The 12,236-nt window shown below is 37.4% G+C and overlaps 2 protein-coding genes across 7 annotated transcripts; both read right to left on the reverse strand.

Annotated features, from left to right (window-relative positions):
* Positions 1-3: 3 nt before the first annotated feature.
* Positions 4-6,795, reverse strand: wu:fe05a04 (uncharacterized). Of its 4 annotated transcripts, none has more exons than XM_058747226.1 (4): positions 6,669-6,795; positions 4,771-5,421; positions 3,129-4,105; positions 4-2,008 (listed from the first exon to the last, which is right to left on the reverse strand). In XM_058747226.1, exons 1-4 carry the CDS (start codon positions 6,697-6,699, stop codon positions 662-664), a joined length of 3,006 nt encoding a protein of 1,001 aa, XP_058603209.1. In that variant the 5' UTR covers positions 6,700-6,795; the 3' UTR covers positions 4-661. The 4 variants fall into 4 exon arrangements, with proteins under 4 accessions (XP_058603209.1, XP_058603212.1, XP_058603210.1 ...); XM_058747229.1 differs by having other exon boundaries at positions 6,643-6,764; XM_058747227.1 differs by lacking the exon at positions 6,669-6,795 and adding an exon at positions 5,825-6,461.
* Positions 6,796-7,439: 644 nt separating this feature from the next.
* Positions 7,440-12,063, reverse strand: LOC131521748 (zinc finger protein 85-like). 3 transcript variants are annotated; one of them, XM_058746768.1, is made up of 5 exons: positions 11,904-12,063; positions 10,979-11,154; positions 10,480-10,595; positions 9,083-9,226; positions 7,440-8,880 (listed from the first exon to the last, which is right to left on the reverse strand). In XM_058746768.1, exons 2-5 carry the CDS (start codon positions 11,121-11,123, stop codon positions 8,089-8,091), a joined length of 1,197 nt encoding a protein of 398 aa, XP_058602751.1. In that variant the 5' UTR covers positions 11,124-11,154; positions 11,904-12,063; the 3' UTR covers positions 7,440-8,088. The 3 variants fall into 3 exon arrangements, with proteins under 3 accessions (XP_058602751.1, XP_058602753.1, XP_058602752.1); XM_058746770.1 differs by having other exon boundaries at positions 10,979-11,151; positions 11,904-12,060; XM_058746769.1 differs by lacking the exon at positions 11,904-12,063 and adding an exon at positions 11,418-11,800.
* Positions 12,064-12,236: the final 173 nt, after the last annotated feature.

Below are 12,236 nucleotides of genomic sequence, written 5' to 3' on the forward strand. Positions count from 1 at the left end.
TCTTCTCTCAACAAATTGTTTCTGTTCTTTTTAACACCTCCTGACCAAAAAAAAAAAAAAAAAGAGAGAGAAAACAAACCAGTGAAACTTTATGAGCAAATGCTTATACATTCAGCAAACAGACATGGTTCCTTACATACAACTTTTTTTAAAGTCAATTTCTTCTCATATATTATTTTTACTAATATTCCCAGTATCTTATATTTTATTGAAACTGCAATTAGTGGTATTTTTATTGAAAATTGCTGTAGTGGTGCCACTGATGTGGCTTAAAATGTGTGCTTATTTTGAAAAAAAACCCAGAAAAAAATTAGTACACAGTCACAATTGTCTTAAACTAAAGGCTAAATCTGAATATATATATATAAAACAAAAGAAAGGATTTTTCCAAATTTTCAATCTACATTTATTGTATCTAGAAAACAATGTAAACAAAATGATACTGTGAAAGAAATGTCAAAAGTGGAACATTCAAAACACACTTGGTTTACCAATCACCAATCTTTCCCAAATTTCAATTTGGTAAAAATGACCGTGACCCCGGTTTTCCAAGTAAACGGAATGGAAGTAAAGTCTGTGCAATATCAATAACTGCAAATCAATTTAAAATAATAGTCATTAAAAAAAAAAAAAAAAAGTAAAACTAAAGGTGAACTAAAGGTCACAACACTGTGCCAGATCGTAGTCTTTTTCTTGATGGACTACATGGAGGGGATCGTTCTGTAGTGTGAGAGGCACAGTTAACAGGAGAGAGCTCAGGACTGTCGGTGTCGGCCGCATGCTTCATGTAGTGCTGGATCATATCCTTTTCAGGAAGGACTTGACCACAAGTCACACATTCATGAAGCTCACCTTCCAACATATCTACTCCGCTGTCTTCATCCCCAATCTCCACTTCCATGCTGCTCGATTCCACATCTTCATTAATTTCAACCTCTACATCGAAACCAGATTCGTTTTGCCCCTGTGGACAATTTTCTAATTTGTCCCCCATCACGGTAAATTCCATTTGAGACTCTGCACACATCCTGTCAGGTGACACCACTTCTTTGAATAATCTGTCATCTTTACTGGCCTTTTTGTGGCAAGTCATTTCTGAAGAACAAGAGACTAGATCATGAGAGCCTGTTTGTGAAGAATCCAGCGTTTGCGTTTCCGCTTTTCTCTTTAAAACTTCTACTCCTGCCATTACAGGCGAAGAGCCGAGGTCTTTCAAATTTGAAGAGATTTTCTTGATGTTGTCACCACCATTCTTCTCCTCCTGTACCTTTATTAGACATAATGGTGTCATGGAGCAAGTGGGACTGAGAGATGCATTTTCTGATAAACTTCCTGGAACTGTTTTTTCAGCACCCAGTGCATTAGGCTTCAAATTTGATTGAGTTTCCTGCTTATTCTCCACGTCTACTTGAGCAGTAACATGCGTTCCCTGATTTGCTACTGCCACACCTGCAGCCTGTTCCCCTGCCTTTACATCTTCTGTAGCAAACACTTGAACAGAACCCTGATCTTCTAAAACGGTCCACCTCTTCTGAGAGATACTGTCATGACTTTGCACAGGAATGAGTGTGTTTGAAGGAATGTTGGTTCTGCTGGGCTCTACAGTGTCTTTCCCTACCTCTTTACTAATGACAGTGCCAGACATGACCACCGGCATGGAAACGACACGTGGAGCAGATGAGGGTGCTTCTAAGACCAGAGAGGATGGTAAAAAGTTTTGGGAGCTCTTGGTAGGAACTGAGGTAGTTGAATACTGTGTAGTGGGAACTGGCAGAAGCATGACCAAAGGCATACCTGGAGGAGGCTCTTTATTTAAAGTAAACTTCCACCTACCATCAACAGGCTTATTCTTGTCACCGAATGGAACCATGTGGACTTCCTTCAAGCTACTGGGGAATGTGGCAGGTACTGAGGCCTGTGCAACAGTTTGGATGATTATGTTAGGAGTAATTGGTTTCATTATTTGTGGAGAGGGAGTTGCTTTTGATTTGGGTTTCTTCACAGCAGCCTGTAAACAGAATTATATGTTTACATTAAAAAGGACTTGCTTTTCAACAGATTTATATAACTTATATAAGCAGGGGTTGTTTTTTTTAAAAAAGCAGAATACAATTTTTTAATATCATTGTACTAAAGCCAAATAAAAACACTTTCTTGAAAATATTGACTATTAACCTACTGTTAAATGTATAAAACAACAGATTTTCTCAATTCAATTTATATGGCATGTTTCACAGCAAAATCATTCCAATGCATTTTTTTTTCTCTCCAGAGAATAGGGCTTGAAAGTATGTGGCAAGGAAATTTTTGATTTCCTTTATAAAAAAAATAATGAAAATAATAATTGTTAATGTCTGTGTAATTGTTAACAATCTCATGGCTTTCAACCAACCTTAACCAAACGCTGTCATTTCTTTTAATTTTAAATAGACAGGATAGTTCACCCCAAAATGAACATTTTCTCATCATTTACACAAGTTTTTCCAAATCTGTTTCTGGTCCCCAACAACTTACATAGTATATACAAAGTCAGTGGGGACCAGCAACTGTTTGGTTACCAGCAATTTTAAAATCTCTCTTTTTGTGTTCAGCAGAAAAAAATTAATTAATTCAGGTTTTGAACAACTTGAGGATGAGTAAATGACGATGATTTTAATTTTGAGGTGAATTATTCCATTTTGAGGTGAATTATGCTTTTATTTTTATATTTTAACTTCAGTTTGTTTTAGTAATTTTGTTATGTTATGTGCCACATTTATTAGGTTTTGTGCGTTTTTTATTTATAACTTTTATATTTTAGTATTAGTTCAGTTTAGTAAGTTTTTCAGGTTTAGTAAAAGTTTCAGTTAGTTGCCAATGCAACATTTCAAATTTTTCAACAAAGTTTCTAATATTTATATTTTATTTTAGATTTCAATCAGCAATAAATAAATAATAATAATAATAATAATAATAATAAGTTTTATAGAAATTTCTCTATTTTTATTTATTAATAGGTTTTCCAATTTTTTTTTCGGTAAAATTCCCCCTAGCCCCTTTAAACCCCCTGCTTTAGAGTACAGGACATTTGGTATTCTTAGAATGAGAGAGAGTGTGAGAGTGAGAGCGAGAGAGAAGAAAGTGCTTACCACTGGTGGTGTCACCACTCCACATGTCTTCAGGTGGCTGTCATAACCCTGTTGATGTGGGAAGCCCAGGCCACAGTCCTGGCAGAAACACGGCCTCTGCCCCGCATGCCCTCCCATGTGTGACATAAGCATGAGTGACGAGCGGAAACCCATCCCACATTCAGCACATTTTAGGACCCTCTGGTGAGTGCTTCCATGCTTCTTTAATTCCTCAGTGCTCGCAAAGACTTGTCCACATTCCATGCAGCGGATCTCATCTGTCTTGGTTGGCAAAGCTCCTTGATGACCCCAGCATCCCGTGTCCTTCTTATGCTTATCAAAGTCCTCTTGACTCTGAAAGAAAACCAAACATGCCATGCACTGGATGTTCTCTGGCTTACACTCGTGGTTGTGGTAGAGAGAGGGCAAACGGAAATGGCGTTTGCACTTTAGACACGTATACGGTAAGACACCCAAATGAGAGAAACTGTGGCGTAACAAAGAAGCCTTGCTGGAGAAGGTCCGCTCACAGTCCGAGCAGGAGAAGATGCCTCTGCTGTGCCATTCCAGGTGACGGAGCAGTGAGTTGCGAAGGCGAAAGCTGGCACCACACTTGAGGCACAAGTGTCGCTTCGCCTGTTGCTTGTGCGCTTCGACGTGACCCTTGCACACATCTAGGTCAGTGAAAATCTGCTTGCAAAAATCACACTGATAGAACTCTTTCTCAAAATGGTTGGTGTCCAAGTGCTGCTGGAGCTGTTCCTCGGTCTCAAAGATGGTTGAGCAAACACGACAGTGGATGGAGGCCTTCTGGGAGTGGGAGCGAAGGTGTGTGCGATAATTGACTAACTGGCAGAACTGCTTGCCGCATTCATCGCAGCGGTAGGGACGAACACCCGTATGCATGTTTAAATGTTCTCGGAGTAAGAAGAGAGAGGAGAAGGTAAGATCACATACATGGCAGCGATTCTCTTCATTCTCTCCAGATCCATTTGTCTCTGAAATTGAAGAAAACCGTGTATAAGTAGCTGCTGTAACAGGAAATTGTTTGTCTTGCCAGGCTGTTGGAATCATCAGTTAGAATGGGCTGGAAATTACCAACCAATCAGAAATGTTTTGCATTATATACCATCACTTTCCAGCAAAAATGTATGTTTATGAAGTTACAGTATAGCTATCAAGGAGTTGCATCTTTTCTGAATAATTTAAAACAAGAACTAGGTGATTGTAAAAAAAAAAGTAATTAATGACAAACAAAAATATTTTTCTAGCACGTATAATTTCTGCAGATAAACTTTTTTTAAACAAATGAAAAACTAAAATAAAAACAAATGAATTTTAAATGCTTTATTATCCATTACATACAGTATGAAAAAAACTATTTATTTTTAGATTTACTAAATATTCCATTTTATTATTATTATTATTATTGTTTAGAACAAAAGCAAAAAAAATTGAATTGCATTTAAAGATTAATTTATATTATCATTACACAATGCCAAAGGTATTTAAAGAAAAATGAGCATACACAATAAGTAAATATTGTTAACAATAAAAAGCATCAATAAAAAAAAACTTGTTCAGCAGAACAAAACTCTTATTCTTAAATAAGGCAAATAACAAAATAATGTATAAACTAAATGGTAAGAAAATGGTACAGTACCTGACCATGAAACATCTTCCTCCTCTTCTTCTTCCTCCTTGTCCTCCACAACATCATCTTCCTCTTCTTCCTCATTAGCATCATCATCATCATCATCATCAGTCAAAACAAATTCTGCATCCTCATCCGTCCTTTCTTCACCAGACACAGCATCATCTAATGTGAGACCAGAGGCTTCCTGGCTCACTTCTGATTCTGAACATTTCTGTTCCTTGCCATTATTTTTCATTCCCTCTTTTCCATTTTGCTCATCATCATCATCATCATCATCATCATCATCATCTCTCTGTTCTGTCCCTTCTCTTCTTCTTCTTCTTCTCCACGAATTGCAAATGACTTTATCATTCTTGTCTGTGGAATTGATTTTGGAAATGCTTTGAGCCGTTTCTCCGTTACTTGAAGAGTTATCTTTAAAGGGAGTGTAATACTGATGATCCTGTAGAAAGCTTTTGTCAACCAATGAGCTTGCAGCAATGCAGGCATCTTCATGACAGTCTGTGGGCGTTTCAGTCTCTGGTGCTGGCTTTTCAGTGCCATTCTGGGTTGGCAAAAAGTTCTCTTTAACACTTTGTGGCTCACAGAGAGGAAAATTCCAGTTTGAAAAACCCAACTCTGTCAGCTGGATATCAAGGGTAAACTCTGACATGGTGCCTTGAAGGGAAATAGGAAAAATTATCTGCGGAAGTTTGTTCAATTTTTGCTGTTAAGACATTAAGGAAGTCTGGTTAGTAATTTTTTCTTCATTAATAAAGAGCCACATGTACCACATATTTCAACATATCATGTGTGTGTTCCTATTTAATTTATTTAAAATCATTTTATTTAAATAATTTACATATATAAAATTGTACAGTTTACATATTTGAGATTACTAATGTAACTAGCTTTATAGCAAAAGAGGTCTTTGATGTTCACAGAGAAATTAAGCAAACATACATCTGAGATTAACTGCATGGGTTAAAGACATGGAAAAAAGTAACATTTTGAACATTTTCGATCTGTTAATTCAATCACCACGGTGAATACAGAAGTAAGCTTACTTCACTCGTATTACCTAGAAGTCTTCGACGAGCATTTGAAAGCACCTTCTGTCCAGCAATGAAACAATCAATCGCCGATCATGTCGGGTTTATTAACTGCTCAACGACAGTCTATTATGATAATAAACCACAGCTGTATACTGCGTGATGGTAACTGCCGCCAGGGTGAAAACTGTTTTGTCACGACTGACTATAATAAAGCTGAAATCAAGTCGCATGAGCATGCAGAAGAATAAGGTGAGCCACTGTCCATCCGATACTTCCGGTATAAAACGCCCGACTAGAATATGGAGGGTGCCATCTGCAGGAGGGGACCGTTAGTGCGGTAATTCGAGAAAGCCAGTCACAGCGGAAGACATGTTTGTCTAAATTGTTAGTTTGAAATTAATTGTATTACTTTTCAGACTGTTAAAGCGGAAAAATCCATATTAAATATCTGCACTTATGCTAAACATAAAGTGCAACGGTTTCAGCGATACGTGGAATGAGGGGGTGTGGTTTAGTTTAACGAGACTAAACTGTCCATTTAAGGTAAAAAATATATTTTTTTAAAAAAGTGTTAAAATATAAATAACATTTATAATTTAACACCAGCAAACAAAACACATTGTAACATACATTTACTCGCACTGTTCTTCGTAATAAATGTATGGAAATCAACCTGATTGAGCTGTTTATTACTTTATATTAGTGTAACGTTAGTTGGTCTTCTTTCAGGTTCTGTTTATTCAACTAGAATGCGAGAAAAATTCATCCGGTTTTTTTTTTTTTGGCCTCAATGGTGGTGCACAAATCCACACAACAACTTTTATGTATTTTTTCTTCTTCTTACTATGCCATTGCAATTGTTTTGCTCACAGGAAGATGATGCCAGCATTTCCGGTGTCATGGAAATTTCCCGTTCGCTGAACGCACTGTCCTGAAATCATGTTCTAGTTCAGGGGTGTCAAACTCAGTTCCTGGAGGGCCCTGCAGAGTTTAGCTCTAACACACAAACCATGCAGTTATCAAATTAGCCTAAATGACTTGATTAGCTGGATCAGGTGTGTTTAATTAGGGTTCCCTCCAGGAACTGAGTTTGACACCCCTGTTCTAGTTAATCAAACATGCTTTCCTTAACTACTCTAACTCTGCTCGAAGTATGCTGAGCTTGCTACCCAAAGGATAACTGAAAAGGTAATGAAAGGGAAAAGTTGAGTCTAATCATTGCAATATCCACTTTCCCCCAATCTTCATGAACATTTAACATTAATAGAGGTATATTGTTCAACTTGTGAAACGGATGTTCAAGCTGATTTTTAAGAGCAAACACATTAGCGTGCAAAATGATTATGTAAATATAATTTTAAAGGATTTTTCATTAAATGTTTCACAGTTAGGCAGGAATGAAAGGTTATCATAACCCCAAAATAATGTATGGCAAAAAGGAATAAACTTTAATCTGTGATAGCCATAGTTAAGAGGAGTCACACTTGACTATAGTCTTAATTTAAAGGATTTTTAAACTCAGTAAAGTATCTCCTCTCCAAATCTCATTAATTCATCATCATGGAAATTCTGTATGGATACACCATAAATTAGAATATCAACACATAAAAATAAATAAATTGGAAAACATTTAAAACATTTTCAATGAATTATTCAGACATTTACTTCAATCAGAGAACTGTCTTAGTTGCGGGTAACATTTAAGTTCAAGTCATACTGGTAAAAAATGCAAACATTTGAAATCAAATTTAGTCCGATCTCGGCAGAAAACAATCATTTAGTAAATCTTTCCACTCACCATTGTACACACTTTTAAAAATAAATGTAAAAACAATAACACATTAGATTCATAGAAAAGACTTTAAAATTTTCCAAAAAAGAAAGAAAACAACAATGTGAAGCCTTAGACAATATAATAAGGCTTTTCTGTGGGTTTCTCTTGATGGTATTAGTTACAACATGGTTACCCTACAAATGAGAATTCAGTCATGGTATGAATCCTGTTACTTTCCATGCCAAAGCTATGTACAGATGTCAAGATACAATTAGGCACCCAAACATGGTTACCATTGGTTAACTGTGAACTCACTACCCTTTGGGTTTCCAGTTTTCAAATAACATGTTGACATAGTGTTGGTCTCGAGGGTCACACAGCTGAAGGATCCCCTGCTATGTTACAACTTAAAATCTAAAGTGAACCCTGTCCCCACCTACATTTCTATACACAAAACTTTTAAAAATTGAATTCGTCTTCTGTTAACATACACCCTCAAAATTCTCCCAAACTGAATTATCTCTTTCCGACTGGCTTCTCTTCTTTTCCATGGCTCTGTTGATGAGCCTTCAGGTTACTTTCCCTGCCAAAGCTCTTCCCGCATGTGGGGCAAGTGTGCCGGCCGGCACTATGCGCCCTTGCCATGTGGGCCTCCAGCTGCTCAGGTCGGTTAAAACTCTCCTCACATTCTCCACAAGCATGAGGCTTGCGCTGCGTGTGCTTCTCTTTCTTATGTGCTCGAAGCTGCGTCAGGCTAGGGAAAGTGAGGTCACATTCAGTGCAAGGGATCTGCAGAGCAGGCTGAGGAACTGGTTTCTTGTCATCATTTTCTGCTTTATCATCTTCTGCCTTGGGCTCCTGGGTAGATTTGGCTGGGCGTCCTCGTCGTCCTGCTGTCTTCACATCAGCTGTGGCTGGTTTTGCAGAAGTGTCTTCTGAATGGTTGGTTTCCTCAGGCCCCTCTGCATCTTCCTCCTTCTTCTTTTGCTTCGCTTTCTTTTCACCAGCTGCTACAGCCTCAGTTTTAGGTGGTCTCCCTCGACGTTTGACGGCAGCACTACCGTTGCAGTGCCGGTCACCTGCGTGGTTCTCCTGATGCTGCAGGAGCTCTGCCTCTTCTTCAAATCCCCTACCACATTTACCACATCGGTAGGTCTTAGTGGAATCCTCTGCCTCCTCTCCGTCCATGGGCACGGGGTGCTGGGTCAAACGATGGTTACGCAAAAGTCCAGAGCTTCGAAACATCTCGTTGCATTCTTTGCACACGAACTGACGTTCTGGACATACTTGCCGCCGATGTGTTGTTAACTTGTGGAAAGAAAGTGGTGCATGTTGAAATATTAATCATAGGCTTACATTTACGATCATGGCACGTGCAAATCAACAGTACATGGCCACTCTCTCAAACACTACAATTACAATGCCAATGGCATAACATTTTTAGCAGCTATATTGCCTATTTTTGGTAATCAAGTGTTTTCTGTGTAAATCCATTTAAAACTCCTCTCACCTCTGAGAATGTGCGGAAGCATTCTTGGCAATGTGCACATTTGAAGGGCTTGTCCTCCTTGTTGTGGGTCGACTGATGTTGTGTCAGTTCCTCAGAGGAGGGGAAGGTTCGATCGCACACGTAGCATGTGAACAGAGTATCGCACTGTTGATGCAAAGACAATAGGCTTGTGAATATACATCGAAGCAAACCAAACTAATCAACAAATTAAACCAAAATGATTTCATGTTTGAATTTATCACTCGTTTCTTGCAAAAGTCCCTGCTCTGTATTTTACAAGCTAATTTGTGTTATTAAATAAATATATTCAATCAAAAAATATGGGTGGGTAAGGGGATAGAAAATAGAGTTCGTACTTTATAAAAACCATTACAACTATGGAGAGTCCCCGTAAACCACATATGCAAGAACGTGTGTGCATGTGTGATATATATTATATATATTTATTGGTGTATTGCATTAGTTATAATAGCTATATGCTGGCATAATTCATGCTATACCAGTTCTAACAATTAACTGTTGCATCTATTATGTTAAAAATAAAAGGGAAGCACAGTGCAAATAGCTCCTTCCTCTGAAAAAAGCATCTCTTCCACCTGGTGGCAAATTCACAGCTTTCAGTTTGCCAAGTGTGTCAAATAAAGCTGACACTACAATAGCTGACGCAACTAATATAAGGACTTTACTATCATTTAAAAACATTAATAGAGCATTAAAAAAAAAAAAAGAAAGTCATTTTGACAGAAAAATCAGGTATTTGGTACACGAGTAAAAAAATAAATTTGATTTTGTAGTAAAAATATTGGCAGAACATAAAGCTCAACAAAATAAGAACATTAGCACCAAACAAACGTAATCAAGTGTCAGTGAGAATGGGATTTACATTCAGTGAACAGGCTGCTTTCCTATTTTATTAGTCATTTGATTTGGGTTAATGTAGCTTTCACCTACAAAACATACATCTGCGCATCTCTACAGACATCTGCACACTTCTGTGAAAGTCAGTGGCATTAGAAGAATGCTTTAAAAATAGACAAAGCAACACATCCTCACTCAATTATGAGAACTGATACTAGTAAACTAAACTGAGAAACCATTCTGGAGTTTGACACAGAAGTTGAATATTTGGATGAGTATATTAATTTTGTTTTGATCAATTACATTTATTAATTTCAGATGTTTTAAATGAGGAATACAAAAAGCAGAAGCAAAAATCTTAAGGAGATAACATGAGAAACTAGAATAGTAATAGTATCTAGAAATAATATTATCTTGAAATATTATATCTAATCAAATATATCATGTAATCAAATCAAACTGTGAGTGCTGTAAATGACTGAATCTCAAATAATCAGAGATATGCGTTATGGTGCTATCAAAGTAATACTTCAGCTAACCTGTTGAAGCTGCTGTTTATACTCTTCCCGATGACTCTTCTTCATATGCCTTTCCTTGGCTTTTGAGTTGCAGAAAGTAATAAAACATTGGAAACATTGCAGGCTTTCATGCTGGTCTGAATACAGAGAGAGAGAGGATGACGAAATCAAACACCAGTATGGGAGACAATGCTAATTAAGTTTATAACAAAACAGTGTAACATCAAGATATAAAAAGGGCCAACAGCAGACATAAAAAAAAAAATTAATAGCAGAACTTTAAAAAAAGTTATACTTTTTTTGTTTTAAGTAATCTTACTTAAAATGACTTAAAATTATTATTTTTTCCATCCCAGCTTAAAAACAACAACAAAAAAACTATGCAAGGAGTCAAGGACACCATTACACTATATACAAAACTGGCATAACACTAGCTTTATGCAACAGGTGCCCATTAGAAACCTGGAGGTCTATCCAAATCCATTCCAGCACTAAATCATTGATTTTCCTTTATACTCACATGACTGAATGACAGGAGGTGGTGCACGTTCCTGAATGGAGGTGGTGTAGGTATCCTCTGTCTTCTCAGAGGGCAGTTCAGCAGGGGCAGCAGCCTCTCCTCCGCCCATTACTATCTCCTCTATATTCAGTATGTTTGAGTCCATTATGCGGGATTAAGAATTCAATGTACGCCTGCTGTAAATGAGATTACAGTCAATTAATCTATGTATACAAATATAAACGGTATAAACGTATTAGAGTGTGCACGCATCACAAAAACCTGTCACCCATTTAAAAAGCGCCACTCATATATTTAATTTAATCTACGAGTTTTCAGAGAGAAGTTTTGACACTGCTGAATAAGAAAAGTCACCCGAGCCATTAAAACAGACAACATAGCAGACGTGCTTCAAGTAACATATATTTACGTACCTTTGTTTCATACACTAAGAACTTACCATAGCAGCAGCCTAAAATATTTGTTCATAACATAAAAATATGGCTTCATTTTAGAAAACAGAGTTAGGAGACGAAACGTTTCCAATCGCGCGTTTTAGAGCCGCCTACCGTTTGTTCGCATTAACTAAGCTATGCTAAGCTACATGCTACCGGCTAACGAGGCCTACTGGGGCCTAAAGCTTCTGCAATCCGAAGCCCTGTAGCAAACTAGCTGATTTCTTAATGTATTGAAATTAGTCCCACTACCAATTCATCGAAACCGCTGTAAAAAAAAAATAAAATCGTTTGAACGGAGCTATGCGTTTATTTTTTGTCAAACTGCTATTACATTAGCCAGCTGCCGAGTTCGAGGTTAAACTTGGTGCGGACTAACCACCAAGTTCGCTGGCCAAAGGCTCTTCACACAAAGCCCAAAAAGAGGGAAACATTTCTATTTTAAGTTAATTCAATTTCAGTGTTAAAAAATTATTTGGCAAAATTCTTACCTGAAAGAGAATAACCTTTTTGTCCGGAGGGAAAAGGCATAAGCCAGAAATATATATGAAAATAAAGGGGGCGCAAACGTGTAGTCAGTGACCCGCTGTTAAGACTGAAAAAACCTGCATCACGTGCCAAGGCGTCCGCTGTACTTTCCATTGTGCGCACAGGAAAGCAGAACAGGTATCTAGATGGCCTGTTTGTCATGTAAAACATGTTAATGGCTTCTAAAATGATTTAACATTAATTGTGTAGCCCATATATAAAATAATTGCAGACGCACAGAAAATAACTATACTATAATTGTATAGGTTAGATATAAATGCAGAAATGTTTATCAC

Source organism: Onychostoma macrolepis, chromosome 16 (genome assembly GCF_012432095.1).
Source record: "Onychostoma macrolepis isolate SWU-2019 chromosome 16, ASM1243209v1, whole genome shotgun sequence".
In the NCBI taxonomy this organism is placed as follows: Eukaryota; Metazoa; Chordata; class Actinopteri; order Cypriniformes; family Cyprinidae; genus Onychostoma; species Onychostoma macrolepis.